The following is a 22,870-nucleotide window of genomic DNA, read 5'->3' on the forward strand; positions in this document are numbered from 1 at the left end:
TGGGTTGGGTTTTGGCAAGCCCGAAGTTCAATAAAGTAAAAGAAGATTGAAGAGGGATTGAGAGAATGAGGAGAGTGGAAGAGTGGGACCACTACTAATTTGTTAATTACATAAAGAAATATAATGCAATATCCACACTTGGGGACGACAATGACTATTATATTACGTGTTTATTACAAACTACATTAATTGTCATTCCTATGTAATCTCAGTTTCCGCCGGATCTGCAATAGTTTTAATCTAACTCTAATATCTAATCCCAAAAACACCCGGCCCTCTCCTACATACCCTACAAATGTTAGATCATACTAACTATAAAGAGATCAATATTAATTATAGCTCGTGTATTTATATTATTTGAATAATGATAATGACACTCTCAGCAATTATTTTGACATAAACATATATTATAAAGTCAATATAATAACTAATCATGAATCGGGAGTAATATAGGGTTCTCTCTCTCAGCCGCCAACCCCAAGCCTCCTCCATTGACGATTGTCCTTGAGGGAGAGGGAGAGGGAGACTCCCTCTTCCTCCTTGTCTCTTCCTCTATATATCCCTATCTATTTCTCCGATTCTTCATCTTTAAGAATCTTCAAGACTTCTTCGGTGATTTCGTGAACGTCATTCAAGCGTTCCGCAAGTCTCCGAAACTCCTTTCTCACTACATTCAACGGTAAATTTATCCGAGTGTTTTGATCAATTGTAGCTGCTTTGTTACACTTCTCTCTCTAGTTAGAGTTAGATCAAAATTTGGGAGTTCTTCTATCTCGATCTAAATGTAGATATGGAGTTTACAAGAAGTTATTTGTGTCTTTTCAACCTATTAGTTTTATTATCTCTGTAGGCTCATGGTACTGGAGACATAGAACTTAGGCATGCACTGTCATTTGGCAAAACCATAGTTACTATAGATGAATATTTCAGTATGTGCTCATCACCGATGACAATGCAAGTTTTGGTAATCTGCCGCAGATTGTGCTATGAAGCTATGATAAATTTGTTCTTGTGGAAGGAGAGAGTTGCTGTAGGTTACACCAAGTTGATCTATTTTTTTTACATTTCCACCGAATTATAACACTTTGTGATTGGTTTTATCTTGAAATTATGTACCTCTTTTTTAAGTGAAATGAAAATTTTCTTTTGACAAAAAAAATCGAGAGTAATATATTTAATGATAGGTAATAACTAATTCACTAGACTATGTTATCTTTAGAAAACTAAATTATATATTCTTAGAAAGATATTCAAAGTGCAATAATTAACGTTAGTCGCTCATGGATAAGTATGATTATTGTAAACTTTCAATTAAATGCAATTTTGCATAATAAGATGATTATCTCAATTGCTAATTATATCCGTTAATGCCCAAATTGATTCGCATTTATCATTTCAATCATACTGTTAATTATGTAATGGTATGACATGAATTCTACTATAATTACACACTAGACGGTCAACTTTTAATCACAAGCATAATTTTTAATAGATAAACAGGGTATTACACTCATGATTTTCTCGTAATTATTCTAAGATAATAACATGATACGCTTTTAACATGAAATTATAATCATAAACAAGTAATTTTCAAAAATAAATTACTATTCGATGTAATGAAGTGTAATATTTGGTAATATAATAAGGAATTTAACTCATGATTCACTATCAAAGTGGCAATTATGATACTCCCAATTATTCTGGTTTTAGTGGTATTATGGAATGATGATGTTATTCATATGGAGAAGTATGTGCTTGGGTCAACATATTCTAACACCAACATAAGGTTTACCAGTAATACACGAATCGAGATGTAGCATACTTAACTAGTGACCGACATATAAGAAGTGCACTTAACATGGTTTGAACTCAACAAAGGTCCGAAAAGTGGATTTCTTCTAAATGTAGCTCTCAAAGTGATTCATCCAAAAAGCTCCAGTTTAAGTATAGAATTGACCAATTAACACTTTCATACCACTCGAGAAAGGCCTTAATCTTTTTTTTTTTTTTGGTCATATTTCTAACTCTCATCTCTCTGACTTTTACTCTGCCTCTTTGCAGAGCATGGGGGTCGGACCCCGCACATATAATACTAGCATCCTCAACCCTCATTGTCTTTACTAGCGGGGCCATATGCCTATTAACGAGAAGTTAATCTTAGCATCAGCGGTGTGGGTATGTTTCTGAGTATTCGCTAAGCAGATTAAAGCAAACAGAACTAATCTCGACAAGTACCATTTGTCGGGAACTTCTTTCATGAATACATTACCAAAAAGATCCTAAATATATTGCAATTATGTCAATTCGGACATAAATTTTTATTTTATTTTTCAGGAACTTCTTTCATGAATACATTACCAAAAAGATCCTAAATATATTGCAATTATGTCAATTCGGACATAAACTTTTTTTTTGGCCAATTGAGTCCTAAACTTTTTGTCTTTGTTTCAATTCGGTCCAACTAGCCAATTTTCACCAAAAATTGCTAACATGGACCTCGGCAGTCCTACATGAAGCAACCGGCACCGACGTGGACAATTTTTTATAAAAATTTAGTTTTTACTTATTTTTTTTTCCTTCTTCTTCTAGCCGGTCGTTACCTCGCCTAGCCCTTGGCGAGGTCGACCTCATCTAGCCACCGGCGAGGAGGCCCTTGCCTCTAGCCGGTCCTAGAGGTCCGGTGGCCGGCTAAAGGAAAAAGGAAGAAGGGAAGAAAGAAAAAGAAAAAAAGGATAAAAAAATCGAACAAATTAAAATATTAGTAAAACTTGTCTACGTCGGAGCCGGTTGTGTCACGTAGGATGACCGGCATCCTTATCGACGATTTCCGATCAAAATTGATCGGATATATTGAATTGACATAAATGTAAAAGATTAAGGACTCAATTGGAAAAAAAAAGGACTAAATTGGCACAATTATAATATGATTAACACTACTTTGCTAATTCTCCCCATCTTTTATTTTTAAAGAAATGATTATGTAACAGTGCTTACTTTACTATAAGAATAATAGCATGTTTTGGGCCACAAAAATAAAAAGAAATAACAAACAATCAAAAATTATTGTAGGGTCCACTCATTCAAGAATTTGTGGCCCACAATATACAATTATTCTCACAGTCACATAAAAATTATTATGCTAGGAAATGCCTTATTTTTATTAGGTTCTTCAGCTCATATGGACACTCTCAATCCAAAAGGAAAAACTAAGGCTCGTAAATATATCCACCCTACTTTTTCCAATCTGGAGAAAACCCGACCCTTAAGTTCGACACTACAAGTGCATGAGCCATCTTGCGCTCACATGTTGAGAGCTTGGGAGGCGGCATGCCTAATGAGGAGTCAAATCAGTCATTTTAATATAATTAGAAAGCTAATTTTACTACTCATGCACTCTTAAAAAAATTAAACAACTTAAATTTTCATGTATCCCATAAATGATGATATAAACTTGCTTACAATTTGTTAATAATTTTTGGAGATAAAATACTATTCTTCATAAAACAAAAGGAAAGTGCTTTATTTTGAATTGAATCTTGAACAAAATGCACTATTATGGAGTATGTTGGGTCACGCAACATTAGTTTGATACCTTCACATATCATCAAGAGAGAGCCCAAGATCGAGCCCATCAATATAGCAAGTTGGACCCACCCTTACTTAAAAACTTAAGCTAATGAAAAGTATATTAACCGCTCCACACTATATCAATTTTTCAATGTCTGACTTTTTGAACACAACTCACATGTGTATCTCAACAATCTCCCTATCACGTGTGACCTTCAGCATTGGGTTTGCTCCCCCTTAATTCAAGTATATTTCTATACCAATATATTTCAACTTAAATTTTCATCAACGCCCACCTTTATCCCTGGTCTCTTTCTCCGGACCGAATCATGAAGGTTGTCATCGAGCCCGTGTTACTACACCACAATACTCTTACCTCAAAAATCGTATTGGCCACCAGATTCATTCTTTGAGATATTCTCCAAGCACCGAAACAGATCGGAGGCTCACCAATCAACCATTGACTTTGACAGCATTTGTTGGGTAGCGCGCAACATAATTCCGATACCTTCACCTAAGATATTTCTAAGAAAATGCTCAAATCCGAGCCCGTCAACATATTCAATCGGACCCACCTTCACTCAAAAGCTTTCTCTTTCTCAAAATCGAATCATGAACGCCGCCATCGGGCTCGCGTTACTACACCACAATACTCACACCTCGCAAATCGTATTGGTCACTAGATTCATTCTTTAAGATATTTGCCAAGCATCGAAATAGATTGGGGGTCCACAATTAACCATCGGCTTTGATACCATTTGTTGGGTAGCACGCAACATAATTCGATGCCTTCACCTAGAGAGATCACCAAGAGGCTGCCCTAGTATGAGCCCGTCAAGATATTCAATTGGATTCACCTTCACTCAAAAGCTTAAGCCAATGAGTTATGGGCCAACTATGGTATATTAACTACTCCATACTATATCAATTCTTCGATATGAGACTTCTCAAATACAACTCATATGTGTATTTCAATAATCCCCCCTCACGTATGACCTTCAGTATTAGATTTACTCCACCTTAATTCAAATATCATTCTGCATCAATTTAGCTCAAATTGAATCTCCATTAACGCCTACCCTCATCCCCGATCTCTTTTTTCGGACCGAATCATGATAGTTGCCATCCGGCTCGCATTACTACACCACAATACTCACACCCCGATAATCACATTGGTCAACAAATTCATTTTTTGAGATATTCGCCATGTACCTAAATAAATTGGGGGTCCACCAATCAACCATCAACTTTGATATCATTTATTGGGAAATGCGCAACATAATTATGATACATTCGCTCGGGGAAATCATTAAAAGGGAGCCCAAATTCAAGCCCGTCAACATATTCAATTAGACCTACCTTCACTAAAAAACTTAAGCCAATAATTATGGGCCAGCTATGGTATATTAGGGTGCGCATGAAAACACTTCTCCATGAGAAATCAACTTCTGATCCGAAGTTGATTTCTCTACTTCTCCTCAAAAGTAGAAGTTGATTTTTCTATTTCTGCTCTAGATTGACTTCTTATCAGAAAAATTCGTTTAATAACGGTTGAAAATTTTTACTTTTGAAACATTATTAACAAAATCTTCGGCGGCGATGGTTGACGGTGGCGGTGGTCGGCGGCCACAGTGGCGGTGGTCGGTGGCCGGCGGTCACAAGAATAGTGGTAGGCGAAGGCGGCGGTCGCGGTCGGCGGTGGTTGGTGGCGGCGGTCGGCGTGGTCGGCGACGGCGACGACGGTTGTGGTTGGCGGCCAACGGCCAGCGGTCACAGCAACGATGGTCAACGGAGGCGGGTGTGGTCCAAGAAGTGACTCGGGAGCCGAGAAGTTAAAATTTTTTACTTCTCAAAATTGGCCAAAAATCATATTAGAAGTGAAAAATCTTACCGTAAGTGAAAAATCCTACCATAAGTCAATTTTTTTACCAAACGGATTTCTACTTCGATTAAGTTTTTATCAAACACATTTCTCTACTAGATGAGCTTCCCGCAGAGAAATGCAATTTCTCAAGTATTTTCATGCGCACCCTTAATCGCTCCACACCTAGAGGGGGCCATTTGGGCCCGTGGGCCCGGAACCGGCCCACGGTTCCGAACCCAAAAAAAAAAAAAAAAAGTGGGCCTGGGCCCCCCCCTCCCCCCTCCCCCCTCCTTTGGGCCGTTGCTTTACATTTAAAAAAAAAGAATTAAAAATGATTCTTGCCTATAAATGCATATGCTTCCCCTTTCATTTTTGTCACAAATTCTCTGAACAATCTCTCGAATTCTCTCCGAAATCCTCTCAAATCGCTCAAATTCTCCCAATTCTCTCAATCCCGACTCAATTCTCTCAATCGGATTTCCGATCAATTCTCTCAAAAATGGCAAGTGGAAGCAGAAATGCCGACAAGGGCAAGATGGCTATGGGAGATTCCGAGTATCCCATTCATGAATACGATCCTCGTGAGTATGCAAGTTGGGAAGACGACGACGATAATATCAACTATGTCCCGATTCCGAACGTCGAGCACATCCCAACACAAGAAAGTCTTCATCCTCCCACCGGTGTCGAAGAAACGTCAACGGCAAATGAGTCGGAACGAAAGGGCCGAGATAATACATCGGACTTGTGGCTACACTTCGACAAGGTACGTGATGAAGTCGAAGGTAAGTATAATGTAAAATGTAAATATTGTTCGCAAATATATAAATTCACGAAAGGAGACGGCTACGAAACATTCCGTCGGCATTTGACGAAAAAACATCCAACGCAAGCGGAGATCGACAATACGCAACAACAAATTTCCGGGTACGCCACTTCTAAGCCTCATCCTTTATTTCGTTTCACTGAAGCACTTTATAAACAAACATTAGGTGAATATGTTGCCCTTGATCATGCTCCGTTTAATACTGGTGAAAATTTTAATATGAAATATTTGATAAATACTGCGTTGGTTCCGCAAGCGCCAACTATTCCAAAAAATACTTTTAAACGCGAAGTTTTTCATCTTTATAAAAAAGGAAAAAAATCTTTAGGAAATTATTTTTCGGAATTCAATGGACGTGTGCATATAGGTAGCGATATTTGGAGTGATCCTTGGCAAATTCATTCTTATATGGGTGTCACGTGTCATTGGATAGATGACAATTGGATGATTCAAAAAAGACTTATTGCATTCCGAGTTTTTGATGAAAGCCATTCGGCTCATAATATTTATAGAATAATTAGGCAAGTTTTAGAAGAATATAATTTAATAAATAAAGTATTTTCAATTGGTTTTGATAATGCCGCCGCAAATACCGCTTCTATTCCCGAATTAGAAAATATTTGCAAACCCACTTTTGGCGGATAATTTTTTCACATTAGATGTGCTTGTCATGTTTTAAATTTATGTGTACAAAATGGTTTACGAACTCTTGACACTTCTCTCGCCCCAATAAAAAGTGCAATTAAATTTTTATGGAGTCGTCCCCAATGTATGAAATCATGGGGAAAATTTTGTAAACAAAATGGGAGAAGGCCAAGAAGATTTCCAAAAGATATTCCGACTCGTTGGAATTCTACGTACGAGTTGCTTCGGCAAACTTTTGAATATAAAGATTTATTATGTATGTTTATTTCACAAAATATTCCCGAAATTACTTTACTTCCTCAACATTGGGACGTTTGCAAGAAAATTTTAGATATTTTGAAAATTTTTAATGATGCTACTAAGACTTTATCTGGTATTTATTATCCTACAACGCATTTATTTTTAATAGAGTGTGTTAATATTAGTAGTGTTTTTAGTAAATATGAAAAAGATACCGAATTAGGTCAAACTATTTTAGTAATGCGAGAAAAATGGTTGCATTATTATTTGCAAATTCCTCTTGTCTATTTAGTTGGTATTGTTTTTGATCCACGTATTAAATTAGACGGTTTACAAGAATATTTGAATGTGTATTATCATGATTGTTTACATTTGGATGATTCAATAGATATTTCAAATATATTAGGACATGTTAAAGAATCTATAGTATCATTATATGGAGAATTTTGTAGTAGATATGGTTTAAGTGATTCTGGATCTTTACAATCTACTGCCTCACGTAGCGAAGGTGGTAGTTCACTTAGTAGAGGGTATAATATGCTTAAGAGTAGGCAAAAAAAACAAAAATGGGCAATGTAATATTTCTGAATTAGAAAAATATTTAACCACTCAATTTGAGTTTCGTGATGCGTAACATAGTACATGATTTCGAAATCCCGAAGTGGTGGAAGAGTCACCAAATCGAGTATCCAGGTTCTCGCCCTCATCGCTCGTCAAATATTAGCAACCCCTTCTTCAACGGTTGCAGTTGAACAAGCATTTAGTTCCGGAGGATTAATTTTGGACTCTCGCCGTTCAAGATTAAGCCCGGACTCTATAGAAGCTCAAGCTTGTGTCGGCGATTGGACGAGGGCGAAATATCGACACCAAGAGTTAGATCGTGAACACGAATTTTTTAGCGATGATGTTGGAGATACCACCGCCACGGGTACCACAACGGGTAGCGACGATTGACGATGAGGTAAGTTGGGGTTCTCAAAGGTAAAAAGAACTACATGGGCTTTGATTCTTCTATCCCCAAGAAGATATGTAGGCCGCTTAATGATAATTCATTAAGTTCAAGCCCATTCCTTCTTTTTTTTTTTCCCATATTTTATTACAATGTACAATTTAATTGTATTTTATAATTTATTATATTTATTTTATTATTTATTATTTTAAAAATTATTATTAAAAATGAATCTGAATGAACCTATTGTTCCAAACCGGAACCGGAACCGGCCCGGGAACCGGCCCCGAACCGCCATTTTACACGGCCGGTTCCGGTTCCACCTTTTCGTGGAACCGGAACCGCCGGTTCCTGAACCGGAACCGGCGGTTCCACCGAACCGGCCGTGACTATCCACACCATATCGAAAAATTGACGTGATGTTTTTCTAATGCAACTCACACGTGTATCTTAACTGAGTCTATTGATGCACCCACTTAGTATCACGCTCCGGACATAAACTTTTCTCCATACTTTTGTTGGACGGTATTTCAACTAATAAAGTACTTAAGTATATGATTGAAATCCTCCAAAATTCAAAGGACAAATTTTATGTCTTGAATACACAACAATTGAGGATTAGGGTTGATTGCTCTCAAGGAAGGCAGCTTTCGAACTTGAAACCTAAAACTTTCCTTGTTAGAGTCGATTCTCAATTTTTGAACCCAAGGTAGGCCCGAGAATCGGCCTACATTTCTTTTTATTTCATGTTTTCCAATTGATCCCACACCTTTAGACTCCTTATGGAACAAAGTTGGAGAAGTTCACTTTACTCCCTGCATGTATAAACCTTTTAAGCAAACATTCCCTCTTCCATAGATTTGGATTGTTGCGTAGAATGACCACTCACCATGCAAAATATAAGTTATTTGCAACTTCAATACATGTATTGATAGCTTCTCTCCTCTTCTTCTTCTTCTTCTTCTTCTTCTTCTTTTCTGGCAATAATTTTGGTTGACAGCTTAGATTCGCGTTGATCATTTCCCTCACTCATCAGTGCAAAACCGGTTCTACCCTAAAATTGGCCTTAAAGGCCTATTTGGGCCTATTTTATGGTAGAATCGACTGGTTCAAGTAACTGGAAATCGAGCCAATCAAGGTCGGCTCCCTATTTTCTTACTCGAGCACCGCACCGATTCCTATGCAAAGCAACTTGGAATCGACCGAGTGATGCCGTTTCTTTCCAGTTTTCAAATTGAATTGGCCCGGTTGCTCACCCGTATTGACGACATATTAGCCGATTGAATTCGGGCAACTCATATGTTCTCCTCATTTTTTTGACTCTTTAGTTGCTCTTTTTTCTTTACATATTTTCTTTCTTCCCGTTTCTTTTCTTTCTCAACCCGTTTCCCCGGGCAGCTCCTCCATCTGCATGTGGTTGTTGTCCTTGCATGCTAGCCGTCTTTGTGTTATGACCAAGTCGCTCTCTATCACCACTCACTCCGCCACTAGGGCCTCCCTCCCTCCCTCTTTTTTGTGGTGACTGAAGAGGGAGCGTATTTCCCCTATTGTTTGCAACTGAGGCCGCAACCCTAAAATCGGAGGCTTATAGCCCTAGGCAAGCCATATTTGAATTTGCCTAAGGACAAGGACCAGCTGGTTGCAAGCGATTTTATGGTGGATGCTAGGGCAAGCTTTCCCTCTCTTCCTTCACATGCACACACAGGGTGGTAGGGGTGATGAGCGGCAATGGCTCAGATAACGGGGAACGACGGCCGGGCACGACGGATGGGGAGGCGTAGACCTGAGAGAGGAGAGAGAGGGTTTGGGGATTAGGATTTTGATATGGGGTGTGTGTGTGTGTGTGAGCGATTCTTTTCCACATGTAGGGTTGGATTTTTTTTTTGTTTGTAAAAGCCAAGTTAAACGAGGTGATGTGGGCGTATCAGAGCCCCTCAGCAGGTAATTAATTATGTCAACCACCGGGATATAACGAGAATGAAAAGTCTTCTCTCAATTTAGAGGACACAACAAGTACATACATATTCCGAAAAATAAGGAAGCAAAAAAAAAAAAAAAAGCCAAGCACACAACATGTCGATGACCAACAGAAAAAACCTATGCAACTATTAGGGCATGATTCGACACACAAGTACATCAAATGTTACATGTAAGAGGCTCGATCAGATACACAAGTGAGTACGTCAACGGTTACACATATGAGACACGAAAAGTTTTGTCGACCTACTATAAGTTGTTTCGGGACATTTAGACCGTCCAATGACGGGCGCGATGTCAAAACATAAATACTTTGATAGAAGGCCAATAACACGTGGTCCATTGATTAGTTATTATAATCAAAGAGGGAGGGAGAGAGGGTGGGGGCTTGCCAATCATCTCTCCATCACAAGCGCAAATTGGAAGGGAGGTTGCCCGTTGCCTTGCCACCCTTTTGGTCCGACACTATTTATGAGTCACGTGCGGGAAAATTCGTTTTCTTGATCAGCCGGTGAGGAAATATAGGTAAAAACTACGCAGAGAGAGAGAGAGAGAGTACTCCTCCTCCTTCTCCAACGCCCAGTCGTCGCCACCTAATCAAGGAATCGCACGCGCGGGCGCGTGGCCCAACTAACGGGGATTCCACGCGCGACCACGGCGTGACAGCTGTGAACTGTCCGGTGAACCAACCAGTCAAAACCTGCAATGTCTCCTCGCCCAGACGACGCTCGAATCCGGGACGACAAGGAAAAAAGAAAAATAAAATAAAACCCTAAGTCTCTCCTCAAAGTGAACTGAAAACCCTGACAACTGCTCTCTCTCTCTCTCTCTCTTCTTTCTCTCTCTATATTTCTTTGGTTTTCTGGGGTTTGTTTTTCTCTTTTTGTTTTTCTTTACCATTCAACTTTCAGAGCTAACGACCCTTCAATTCTTTGATCGTCGGAGTCGTCGTCATCATAGGGTGATAATAAGGAGTTGGGAGTTGGGAGTTGGCGTTTCTTGGGGGTTCTCCTACTCTCTCCTCAAAGTCATCATCTACCTTTTTCCCTCTTTCATCACCTGCAGGTCTCTCTCTCTCTTTCTATCTGTGGCTGCCATGTTTACCTTCTCTTCAACCTCTTAAAATCTCTCTCTCTCTCTCTCTCTCTAGAGCTATCTATCTATCTTCTCTTCTTCTTCTTCCTCTTCTTCTTTTGTCAGTTAGATATAGGATCAGATTACTTGGAATTCAGTCTCCACACGTTCGCCTCTCCTTTTTTCTCCCTCCCTCCCTCATCTATTTACATGTCTTTGTAGCCCAGCACTTGAATTTTTTTCTTTTTTTTTTGTTGCTCCTCCTCTCTTTTGTCTCTCTGGTTGGGCCTTTTTCTTGCCCTCCTTTATTACTTCCTTCACATCAAGCTGAGAGAGAGAGAGAGAGAGAGAGAGAGAGAGAGAGAGCGAGCGAGCAGGTTAGGGTGTCGGTCGGCGGTACGACATGGCGACGCCACCGAGCAGCCGACTTCAGTCCATGTTGCAGTCCGCCGTGCAATCCGTGAAGTGGACCTACAGCCTCTTCTGGCAAATCTGCCCCCAGCAAGGGTAAACCACTTCGCTTTCCCCGTCTCCTTGATTAACTTCATTCATCCAGACTGAAATTATTAACGAGTCTCGATCTTATCTTTTCTTGCTATTAATTCGAAGGAAAAGAAGAAGAAAAAGAAAACGTTGTTGTTCGGATGAGATATCTAGTTCTCATTAGCTTCAGCAGGGAATTCGCTTGAACAATCATCTTCGTAGTATGTGTTCCCTAATGTCATTCGGGTATAATTTAATTAGGATATTGATATGGGGAGATGGGTACTACAATGGGCCAATCAAGACCCGAAAAACCGTCCAGCCGATGGAGGTCAGCGCGGAGGAAGCCTCCCTCCAGCGGAGCCAGCAGCTCCGGGAGCTCTACGAGTCCCTCTCCGCCGGTGAGACGAACCAGCCGGCACGCCGCCCATGTGCGGCCCTCTCGCCAGAGGACTTGACCGAGACAGAATGGTTCTACTTGATGTGCGTCTCCTTCTCATTTCCTCCCGGGACTGGGTAAGTTCTCTACCTCCCTCCCTACTCTTTTTGCCTAGGATAGCTAATTATGCTACACATTATTAGTGCTTTTCATTAATTACCCTTTTTTTTTTTTTGAACTTTTTGCCACCAAAGTTGAAATGTGTGCGCGTTTGTTTCTTTTAGCTCTTCCTCTTTTTCCGTCTTTTGCAATCTGCGTTTGAACGAAGGAAATTCCTCGTGTAGCGAGGGAACACTGCAACCCAAAAGTAGATAAAATAGAAGTCGCTGATAGAACGTGAGATTCTCTCTTTTGTTCTTACACTCCTTGTCACATTGTCTAGATAGATAGGGTTGTTTCCAACATTAAATCCCTAAGGAAAAAGGGAAGCCCTCGACGTCGAGAACGAAAACACAAACGAAGAAACAGAAGACTGGTTTTTTCCTCAAAATTCAAATTTGTAAATATTTACTAGGCCTCAAACGAGTCGGTTATCGAGATCGAACTTGTTACATCGCCAAAACAATGACGAACACAATATGAAAGAAGACGAGATTATTAGCGAGTTCACGTAGACACTTCTCAAGTGGCTAATCAGCGTAATCAGTTTCATAGATATATTCAATGGATTCTACGCAATGACTGTTCTAAAATTTTGAAAGCTCAATTATTTCTGTTAAGTTAGAGGGGGACTATTTATTGTAGGGGGGAGGCGCAGAATTCAATTCCCTGCCATAAAAAGAGCGGGAGAGCAGATAATGGCCTTAACCGCCCAACTCCTCCCTTGTCCCGTGACAGAAGAAATAGAAACGAGAGGCTCTCAACAGAGAGAGAGAGAGAGAGAGAGAGAGAAACAAGATAGTAGGAATTAAATGAGCCCACCAGTTCGTACTCAGAGGTGGAGACCTAAACAAGTGGATTGCAGTAATGCCATGGACGACGACACTTTCCTATCTATCCCAGACCGGCGTTTCCATGTCTGTACAGATGATGTCGTGACCACTCCGAAGCTCTCGGAAACCAAACCTAAGCCCTCTTCAAGCTGAGCGAGCGAGCCAGCCAGCGTCACTATTGCTGTTATATGCACTCAATGAGGGTTTGCCAGGATTGAGAACTTCTTTCTTTGAAACGGCATGTCGATTAGGGAACGGAAAATGGTGCTGCGCTAGCTGCTGATATAGATTCTTAGCATGTCAAAATCAGGAAAGGGAAGGAGGGTTTGGCCTTCCTTCTAGATTTGCCTGCAGAGGGAAGCTCTTTCTACTTCTTTGGAAAAGGCGAAGCTACGTTAGGGTATCGGCCATTTTCACATGCAGCTGGAAAGCTCCTTCAGAGAACTTTAGGTTTTTTAGAGTGCTTTTTAGCATAGGATTTCAAATGAAAGCGCTTGGATAGTCACCCGATTTTGGCTAACTGTTTTACTTTGCCTACGAGATCGGTGCAGCATTGGAGAGGTCCTGAATTTGCCCGCGCATGGCGAGCTTCCAGATATAGAAAAAATTTGGGTAGCTAGGGTAAGGTATATGGGGTCATTTTCGCATATAATCGACGGAGCTCGTGCTTCAAGTTTGGTCGTAGGTATATACAATCCATTAAAAAAAAAATACTAGTCAGTACCCTGATTGAAGAAGGTAATGCGACCTGTAGTCGAGTTTCGAGAGAAGAGATTAATTTCTTTACCGACAAGATGAATACGAAACTTCTCTAGCCAGTATAGTACGTAGCAGATATCTCCTCCTTGGAGATCCATATATGACACACACAAGCTTATTTTTACCGAAAGGACTCTAAGGGTCTAATGATTCTTTTTTAATCAGAATGTTCTTACATCTAGCATTAGTTATTTTGATAATTCATCGGTGATCATCCCAATACTCATGTAATTTCCAATGGAAATGACGGACGCCGTCTTTTAATATTCATATTTCTCTTGTGATGTGTTCCGCCGAATATTTTTTTTCACAGGTTTCCAATTTCTATGCACAAGAGACCATGAGTTTACTGGGGCTAATTAAGTACCCGAGACCAAGATCTATATAAAACTATATTATATATATAATTGTTATGGAGTTCCTAAATAAAGTTTTGATAAGTGTGTAGTTCCTAAGAATCACCTCCCTTCCTCATTATCGAAGTTTGCATAAGTCTTAAGACTTTAGATGTTGGCAACCATTGACTGGTCTCTAGACACTGACTCTCCTTGAAATCACAACCTACGCGTGTAGACACTAAGAACTGGATGCAAATTGACTTTGCAAGACCCTCGAGAAAACCCATGTTGGAACCTCAGATTTCTTTAATGAAATTAAAAAATAAAAAGATCGACTTCATGTATCTACTTGTCGAAAATTAGAGGCAATATTTGAAGATATTCGAACTAATTTGATAAGTTAAGATTGTGATTATTGTCGATGCAGCTTACCTGGAAAAGCATATTCGAGAAGGCAGCACGCGTGGCTCACAGGAGCCAACGAGGTCGATAGCAAGACATTTTCAAGGGCTATTCTTGCAAAGGTATGTGTTATAAGTTGTGCACGTGAATTCGTGACATAATAATGTACAATTATGTCTCGTTCAGACAGAAAATGATATGATCATTTATGCATAGATTGCTCATTTCTGCGTTATTTTAACGTTGTGTTCTTTTTTGTCTTGGTCTTTCTGCCGCTTCGGTCTCCATTGCAATTTCACTAGAGTGCTCGTATTCAGGTAAGATCTTTGGGTATTAGTTTTTTTTATTTTTTATATAAATTTTTCATTTCCATTTTTTTCCATTTTTGGATGGAAAAATTCCATATCGGGTTGACTTTGATTTTCCTTCTTTGGTTTGACTAATTTTGCAGACCGTGGTATGCATTCCTCTTCTTGACGGCGTCGTGGAATTTGGCACCACGGAAAGGGTAATCACAAGTTGTGTCCACTAGCAAAACGCTGATTATAACCCATTCTCGACTTTTGTCACAAGCAATTGATGTTGAATTTCAGGTTCAAGAGGACATTTCCCTCGTCAATCATGTCAAAACCTTCTTCATTGACCACCACCCGCCTCACCCACCGAAGCCCGCCCTCTCCGAGCACTCGACCTCCAACCCCGCCACCTCGTCCGGGCACCACCGCTTCCACTCCCCACCCGTCCCCACCATCTACGCCCCGGCCGATCCACCCGCTGCTGCCCACCAAGGGGACGAGGAGGAAGAGGAGGAGGAGGAGGAGGAAGAAGATGAGGAGGGAGAGTCCGACTCCGAGGCCGAGACGGGCCGCCAGGTTGGGGGCGCGGGGGCAGCGGCGGCGGTGGCGGAGCAGAACCGCCACGCCGCGGGGCCCGCGAACAACGCCGAGCCCAGCGAGTTCGAGATGTCTGAGGACATCCGGCTCGGCTCGCCGGACGACGGGTCGAACAACCTGGACTCGGACTTCCCCATGCTGACCATAAACTCGACGGCGGCAGACCACCAGCGTCAGGCCGACTCATTCCGGGCCGAGTCAACCCGAAGGTGGCAAATGATGCAGGATCCGGTGAGGAGCGGTCTTCAAACCCCGCCGTCAGGTAAAATCCTTCGCTTATGTCGTTGAAGTTGAGTTGAGATCTGCATTCATCACATTTTCGCCGCGCTTGATCGATGTACGGAACGACAAAGCACCAAATCTCGCTAGCCGGCGGGGCCACTGGTCATTGAATGCACAGAAACTCTAGATAGAAATAGGTCAATGTCTCAAGGCATGCAATAGTGGACCTTCAACTTCTTTATCTGTGAAAATGATTACCTGAATCGTGTAACTGTAATTAAAAAAAAAAAAAAAAGAGGGGCAGAAAAACAAAAGTTGCATGGGAGCACTCATATTTTTAACACATACAAGTAAAATTTGGGCACAGTAAAATCTCTTATTGAAGGTTCTCCATGGGATTCTCAAATGCAATCTCCACCTTAGTCATGCACCCAAGTAGACACATAAGAGAAATCTTCTGTTTCTTAATAGAATTTTAGCTACGCCAATAGTAAAGAAAGCTTGTCATTTCCAATGCACCGTCTTTCTCGTGTTATGGATGACCAGTGCACTGTTAATAAAAACTTTTCCTTATTAAGTATGATTAGGAAGTACCTTGGGTACTCGTTAACAGAACTCTGTGGTGAGTACATAAAGTCTTTTGCATATAGCGTGCCAGTCCAAAAACTCACCTTGCAATTCAAATTTAGGCTCCTAAACACAGCGGTCCTCGAAATTTCCAAACATTTTCGATCCCCCACTTTTTTTTTTTTTTTGCCGACGCTATCCGAATTGAGGTGAAACAAGATGAATCTTTTTATGAAGCGCAAGTTTCCATATGGAGTAATGGATCGTTGCACCTATCTAAACTTTTCAAAACTTAGATTAGACCCGACAGCTGCATTTCATTATAGTTTTATGCATCATTCAACATTTAATGTTTTTGTACATTCTATATATGGCAAATGCACGTGGTCCATCATCCTTATTCAATGGGCCTCATTTCATGTACCTCCGCATCCTGCGCCAATGTGCCCCCCCTCCCTCTACAGTCGATGCGCAAAAGAAACTGATTCACGCGCCTCACGTCGACGCACGTGTCTTCCATCAAGAGTACGACTTTTGTTAGCTCCCAATATCGTCAAATCGAAATTTCTGGACAAACGGGGGAAAAAGAAAAATCAAATGATTTCGTGTGCGAGGTGCATCGATCGTCGTGACACGTGCACGGGTTTGCCTAAATTTGATTACTTTATTACCAGCTAAACTCCAACTGATCCCCACTGGAAGAAAAGTTGGAGATCATAGCTCACTTTTGAGTGGTCCACTGACCTGCCGAGATCTCACTTCTTTTCGCAATTGGATTGTCAAGGTGATCATTAACATTAATCATTGCTCATCGGTCCGTGGGAATCATAAAAACAGGGAAAATTTTAATCAAGATTTGTGCCTAATCTAAACTAATGTGGCCTATCTTTTTACTCGTAGTGGCTGCATTTTATGACTTTGGCATGCTGATCTCCTTTTTGCTTGATCATGGCTTATGGTTTCTTTGATGGATGCGCAGTTCCTCCGGCGCTGGACGAGCTGTCGCAAGAGGACACCCACTACTCCCAGACCGTCTCGACCATCCTCCAGAACCAGCCGCGGTGGGCCGAGTCCTCCTCCGCCAGCTACGTCTCCTACTCCACCCAGTCGACCTTCTCCAAGTGGACGACCCGGTCCGACCACCTCCACCACGTCCCCGCCGAGGGCACCTCCCAGTGGCTCCTCAAGTACATCCTGTTCACCATACCGTTCCTGCACAACAAGTACCGCGACGAGAACTCGCCCAAGTCCCGGGACGGCGACTCCAGCTCGCGGCTCCGCAAAGGGAACCCGCAAGACGAGCTCAGCGCCAACCATGTGCTGGCGGAGCGCCGCCGCCGCGAGAAGCTCAATGAGAGGTTTATTATTCTGCGGTCGCTCGTGCCGTTTGTGACCAAAATGGATAAGGCGTCGATATTAGGGGACACTATAGAATATGTAAAGCAACTTAGGAAGAAGATTCAAGATCTCGAGGCAAGGAATCGACAAATGGAGGCCGAGCAGAGGACGAAACAAGGAGAGTTGCAGAGGACAACTAGTTTGAAGGATCTAAGAAGCGCGCTCACAACAGCAGAACGGACCAGAGCAAACCTGCCTGGGGACAAGAGGAAAATGAGGATCGTCGAAGGTGGCGGCGGGGCCAAGCCCAAGGCTGTGCAGTCACCGCCACCTCCTCCCCCGCCCCTGCCATCCGAGACTAGTGTGCAAGTGTCCATCATCGAGAGTGATGCGTTATTGGAGCTCCAATGCCCGCACAGAGAAGGGTTGCTGCTCGACCTAATGCAAATGCTCCGAGAGTTGAGGATCGAGACGACAGCGGTCCAATCCTCGTTGACGAACGGGTTCTTTGTGGCCGAATTGAGAGCAAAGGTAATGCCCTCTTACGTTTTCAAAGTCCTAAGCTTTGATTGGCTCTTTCGGTCTTGAATGGCTCCTGATCATTCTGTCCATAACTCCAGGTAAAGGAAAATGTCAATGGGAAGAAGGCGAGTATTGTTGAGGTAAAGAGAGCAATTCAACAGCTCATTCCCCACACAGATTCCTAATTCCATCAGATGTCATGTGTCAGGCAAAAATCCACCAAGAACTGACCCTTTCGGATGATTCTGTGTAGGCATGTACAACATAAGCACGTTCTGACAGATCAAGTAGTGTTCGAGAACTGTAATCTAACACAGTATATGACGCAGCACGCATAAAATTTTCACCAAAACATGCGGGATCAAATAACAAGAGCTTTTCTTCATTTAGCTTCAACAGTTCCACTTATGACCATGCGAATCCCTGGCACAAACGCCATGAAGAAGCTAATGGGGACATGACAGTTCGACATACATCCGCCGCTATACTCAGCCATTATTAACTGATTCTTCAACTACAAAGAAGAGGGAAACAAAAAGAAGATGCATGCCCAAAGAAAATGCACAAGAAGCAAGGCAAAAGGTTATCATATCAGCATGGAAAAATTATAATCTACAAAAATGAGAAAAAGAAAACTACTTATAAAATACCTCAACAATATTTGGTTAGGATCTTGGTAAGGATTCCCTGAAACTCGAAGCTCATGAGCCATCATCAAGTGGAGAACTGATTAGTTCAGGTAACTCTAACCAAGTCGAGCATCTGGCAAGCAACGCAGGAACTTTTTCCCATTCGGCCACACAGCTGCTTGAACACCTTAAATGAATTGGAGCGGCCTCATTGCAGCTCAAGTCACTTGCGTCTTAACAAGACATACAAATACGGGTTCTAAGTGATAATTCACTTGCCTGAGGACTTGCGCTTTTAATGATCAGTTGGTTGCACTCTTGATTCTCAAACATGATCGCAAGGAAGAGAAGAAAAGGCAGTCTGATGCAGGAATCAAGAATCAGACAAACTTGCATAGCTAAGAATAGAATTCGGGGTGAAACTTAACACCAAAGACGAGTATTTGTACAAGGCTATCTACTAGCAATAAATCAAAAAAGAGAAAGGAACTCAATATCATGCCAAGCCAGATCAACTGCAGGTACCAAACATGGGTGTAGAAGTAACTAATACCAGATATGGGTGATGACAATCATCAAGGCAAAATAGGCCTACTAATAGAAGCTCTGAAGAAGAACTGACATGCATGGATAACATTTCTCGATATAAGTTGCATCATTCTTCTGCTGATGGCACTGTGGATGCGAGACCCTTTATAACATGCCGGCATTGGAACCTGCTATGCACATATAAAAGTATCACTAGGTAAGGTGCCTCCTTTGAATATAAGAGCATCAACACTGTTGTTCATAGAACAGCATACTTCACCTCAAAAATCAAAACGAAAGTATCTCGTCTTTCCATTTCTGTTAATTTCCTTTTTCTTCCCGTTGTTACAGAATTAGCCAGACTAACTAGGAGTAACCACCATGTTAAGCCACGGAAAAATGTATTAGGCCATGTTGCTCGCTCATGTACCCCCAAAGAAATTTAAGCAGTGAGAACCATAACTTGGGTTTACTTAGCTAAACAGCTTCATATTTTATTCACAAGCACCAAAGCTGACTTAAAAAATAGGACCTGAGTTATTTGACAATTAAAGTTCATTATTGGGCGTAATAAAAAAGCCAGACCCAGAGACATTCTTTCAACCAAGTTCTAGATACACATTGACGAGAGAGCATTGCCTCAGCCTTCTCTTGCCCGTCTTATTCCTTCATATTTTTCAAACTTTGAAGTACATTGGATCACCATAACTTTTGAAAAACTAGAGTCGAATATTTAATTATTAATAAAATGATATATCTCACTTCTAACATACTCAACTGTCACGTACCAAATCAGATCATCGGACCCGCAATCCTCCGAGCTAACACTCATGCCTGTCTGAGGATCTTGATTAATCTCAGTTTTCTCCTGCTGTTGGCTTTTGCACTTAATTCGTAGGCAAAATGGTACAATCTGCCAAAACAATCGATATTTTTAAATGGATCACCCATATAATTGTGTCAATAGAAAAAGAAACCTAAATAAAGAATGCAGACATGATAAAAGCAGCAAAGGATACGGAACACTGCATCGCAATCATAACACCAATGCTTTGAGCAGCCAAAATTATGAGCTGAAAAAATCACTTTAAGGCTAATACAATAATAATTGCTGAACATTGTTTGACTATGTTCTTCTTCAATGGCACATAGGCATGAGACGTTACTAATTTATTAGATGGAAACATAAAGTCAATAAAGGTGCTTTATCAGATAAAGAAAGAGGTTATTTGGTTGCAATACGACCATAGCAGGACCCATCTATGATGCAATATTCGATTTGACATTCTAGGCATTGCCAATTTCTGGAAAGGCCAAAACGGGATAAGGAGCAGAGAAGAAAACTCATCAAAGCATAAATCCCGACCGCAAATGCCACAGCAGAAAAGAAGAAAGCAGATGAGTGTGTATTACACTAACCTTCTTGTTGTATCTGAAGTCACGTTTTGGAAGAAAATATAAAGGTTGATTAAAAGAAGTTGGAGCTTTGACCAAGAGAAACAACTTTGTTGGACCTATTCAAATTGAGGAAAAGAAAAGCTTCTTCAGATGCAGCATAATCACCTCAGCCAAAACTTCAATGGTATGATCATGATCGTCTATCTACCTGGATAGCCACCGGACCCTGCACCTCTAGAGGTCAATGCCCGAACAGCCTGTTCAATTAAGTATATGACAGTAAGTCCAGTCTAAGTACAAGACGAACTGAAGAAGCTAAAAGCTCACCTTTCTCGAAAGCACTTCCGCTACCCTGCTCTTTGTGAAATCACTTGCATCCCTTGAAACCGTCTCTCCATGCAAAAAGCACAATCGGTAGACATACTGAGGCCTCAATGGACTACCTCCGAGAACCAGAAGAATTTCCCGGATGTGTGGGTTTTCACTAACCACGAGTCTCAAGGCATCTTGGAGACTGGAGATGGCATTCATCAGCTTCTCCGAACTTCTAAATCCCCGCTTAAGTTCTCTCATCCTTCCTTTATGTTTCCTCCTAAACGATGCTCTCATTTCGCCTTGCGCTAGCTCGGCCTCCTACAATTGAACTTGCTAAGGAAATTACTAATCCAGCCGAAAAGGGTTAAAGGGCAAAGAGTCATGCTTATCTCACGTACCATCTCCTTGTATTCACTACGCATCGAATCAAATTCAAGACTCATATCCTGCAAAATTCTGCCATTTACAGATGCCCTATGTGAGTTCTCAGCAGAATAAAACGTTTGTTTTATATCACCCAAATCAAAATAATTCGCATGACTTTTTCCCAGGGGAACTCAAATCAGTCCAGGAGTGAAACTAAACTACTGCAGCAACTAACATCGAGTATCGAATCAGCAGCAAAAATTCTAGCATTGGCGTGTAAGGAATTTCGATGAACGAGTCATAACCTTACGCGAAACAGACAATGCCATCAAGGCAAGCCACAATGGCACGACAAGGGAGTTTAATTTCATAATGCATAGACCTAGCAGCAAAACAAGCAGCTCAAATGCCCACAAACGGTCTGCGAATCAAGCTTAACTCAACGAGATCCGGTCGCAGAACCTCTCGAAAGACAATGGAAGAAAATGTCGGAGAACGGTATCGATTCTTCGAATGGAAGAAAAAAAAAAGAGGTGAGGATTGTTGGAGAGAGAGGACTTACGAGGGAATCTGCTGGTGCATGTAGAGGACGAAGCCGAGGACGTCGTTGACGAGGTGGAAGATGAGAGAGACGTCTATGGAGTCCGAACGCGTCTCGATCTCCGTAGCTTCCATCTATGTATGATACAGAGAGAGAGAGAGATGAATGCCGCTTCGTTTTTGAAATTCCGGGTGCGCAAAATGCGCTCTATCCGACGACCCGGCCCTCCGGATGATCCAAATTCGACCCGAATAAAACGTGGACTCTCCAGAACTTCGGCCCAAACCGGATTTTCATTTTTTTTTTTTTTTGGGAGCTACCCAAGCCGGAGTTGGATCGCAGCTTGGGTAGCATGAAAGCACGAACAAGAAAACATTCTATGCGATTTGCGATCGGCTTGCGTTTCGACTTTTTACTCTTGAAATTTTGAGAACTTTCGCCGGCAAAATCGGCTCGTTTCCCTGCTTTTTTCACGTCACGAGCGGGCAATGTTTTGGCAACCGGGTCGAATTGGTAGGTTCGTATGAGCGAACCGGTTTTCGGGAGCGGCACCTCGAAACGGTTGAGCTACTGCCGTCCGGACTCACGATCTTCGATTTCCATCAACTGCCGTTCAAAAGCGTCCCCAGGCCTGATCATGAAGGGAAAATAGTTTTTTTGTTCTAAGTTGCATCTTCTTCAAAATCCAAACTTTGGGCTTTCATCAGTCCTCTGTTGGGCCCCGTGGTGTTTCTTGTTTGGACACACAGTTCATGGGGTTGAGGTCGAGGGACGCCATGGACGACCTTTAAGCTCCGAGGATGCGATGTTATGTAAGTTCATAAACCGAGAGCGTCTGGATACATTTGTTTGAAGGAAAATTGTTACCATGAAAAAAAAATTTCGACTTTTCGATGTTTGGATGACGAAAAACTAATCGGTCTATGAAAAACATTTTTCATGGACTGAAAACAACCGACATTAGATTGGGGGAAAACGAGTTCCCCTTCTAGTAGGAAAACGTATCAAAAAAGTCGTAAACCTATTGCATTGGTACTAATTCAATACTAAATCTTT

At 41.4% G+C, this 22,870-nt stretch overlaps 2 protein-coding genes across 4 annotated transcripts; one reads left to right on the forward strand and one right to left on the reverse strand.

The window, feature by feature from the left end:
* Positions 1–11,390: 11,390 nt before the first annotated feature.
* LOC115756940 (transcription factor BHLH42) lies at positions 11,391–18,426 on the forward strand. Its single transcript, XM_030696930.2, has 8 exons — positions 11,391–11,649; positions 11,887–12,141; positions 14,521–14,617; positions 14,798–14,812; positions 14,947–15,003; positions 15,089–15,650; positions 17,157–18,046; positions 18,136–18,426. The coding sequence occupies exons 1-8, from the start codon at positions 11,546–11,548 to the stop codon at positions 18,220–18,222; spliced, it is 2,067 nt and encodes a 688-aa protein (XP_030552790.1). The 5' UTR covers positions 11,391–11,545; the 3' UTR covers positions 18,223–18,426.
* A 605-nt stretch (positions 18,427–19,031) lies between these two features.
* Positions 19,032–21,991, reverse strand: LOC115756941. Of its 3 annotated transcripts, XM_030696933.2 has the most exons (8): positions 21,836–21,991; positions 21,306–21,363; positions 21,082–21,225; positions 20,920–20,982; positions 20,801–20,849; positions 20,614–20,708; positions 19,983–20,107; positions 19,032–19,385 (listed from the first exon to the last, which is right to left on the reverse strand). In XM_030696933.2, the coding sequence occupies exons 1-8, from the start codon at positions 21,946–21,948 to the stop codon at positions 19,322–19,324; spliced, it is 711 nt and encodes a 236-aa protein (XP_030552793.1). In that variant the 5' UTR covers positions 21,949–21,991; the 3' UTR covers positions 19,032–19,321. The 3 variants fall into 3 exon arrangements, with proteins under 3 accessions (XP_030552793.1, XP_030552792.1, XP_030552791.1); XM_030696932.2 differs by having other exon boundaries at positions 19,032–19,382; positions 20,920–21,225; XM_030696931.2 differs by having other exon boundaries at positions 20,920–21,225.
* Positions 21,992–22,870: the final 879 nt, after the last annotated feature.

The sequence above is a fragment of the Rhodamnia argentea genome, chromosome 1 (assembly GCF_020921035.1).
Source record: "Rhodamnia argentea isolate NSW1041297 chromosome 1, ASM2092103v1, whole genome shotgun sequence".
In the NCBI taxonomy this organism is placed as follows: domain Eukaryota; kingdom Viridiplantae; phylum Streptophyta; class Magnoliopsida; order Myrtales; family Myrtaceae; genus Rhodamnia; species Rhodamnia argentea.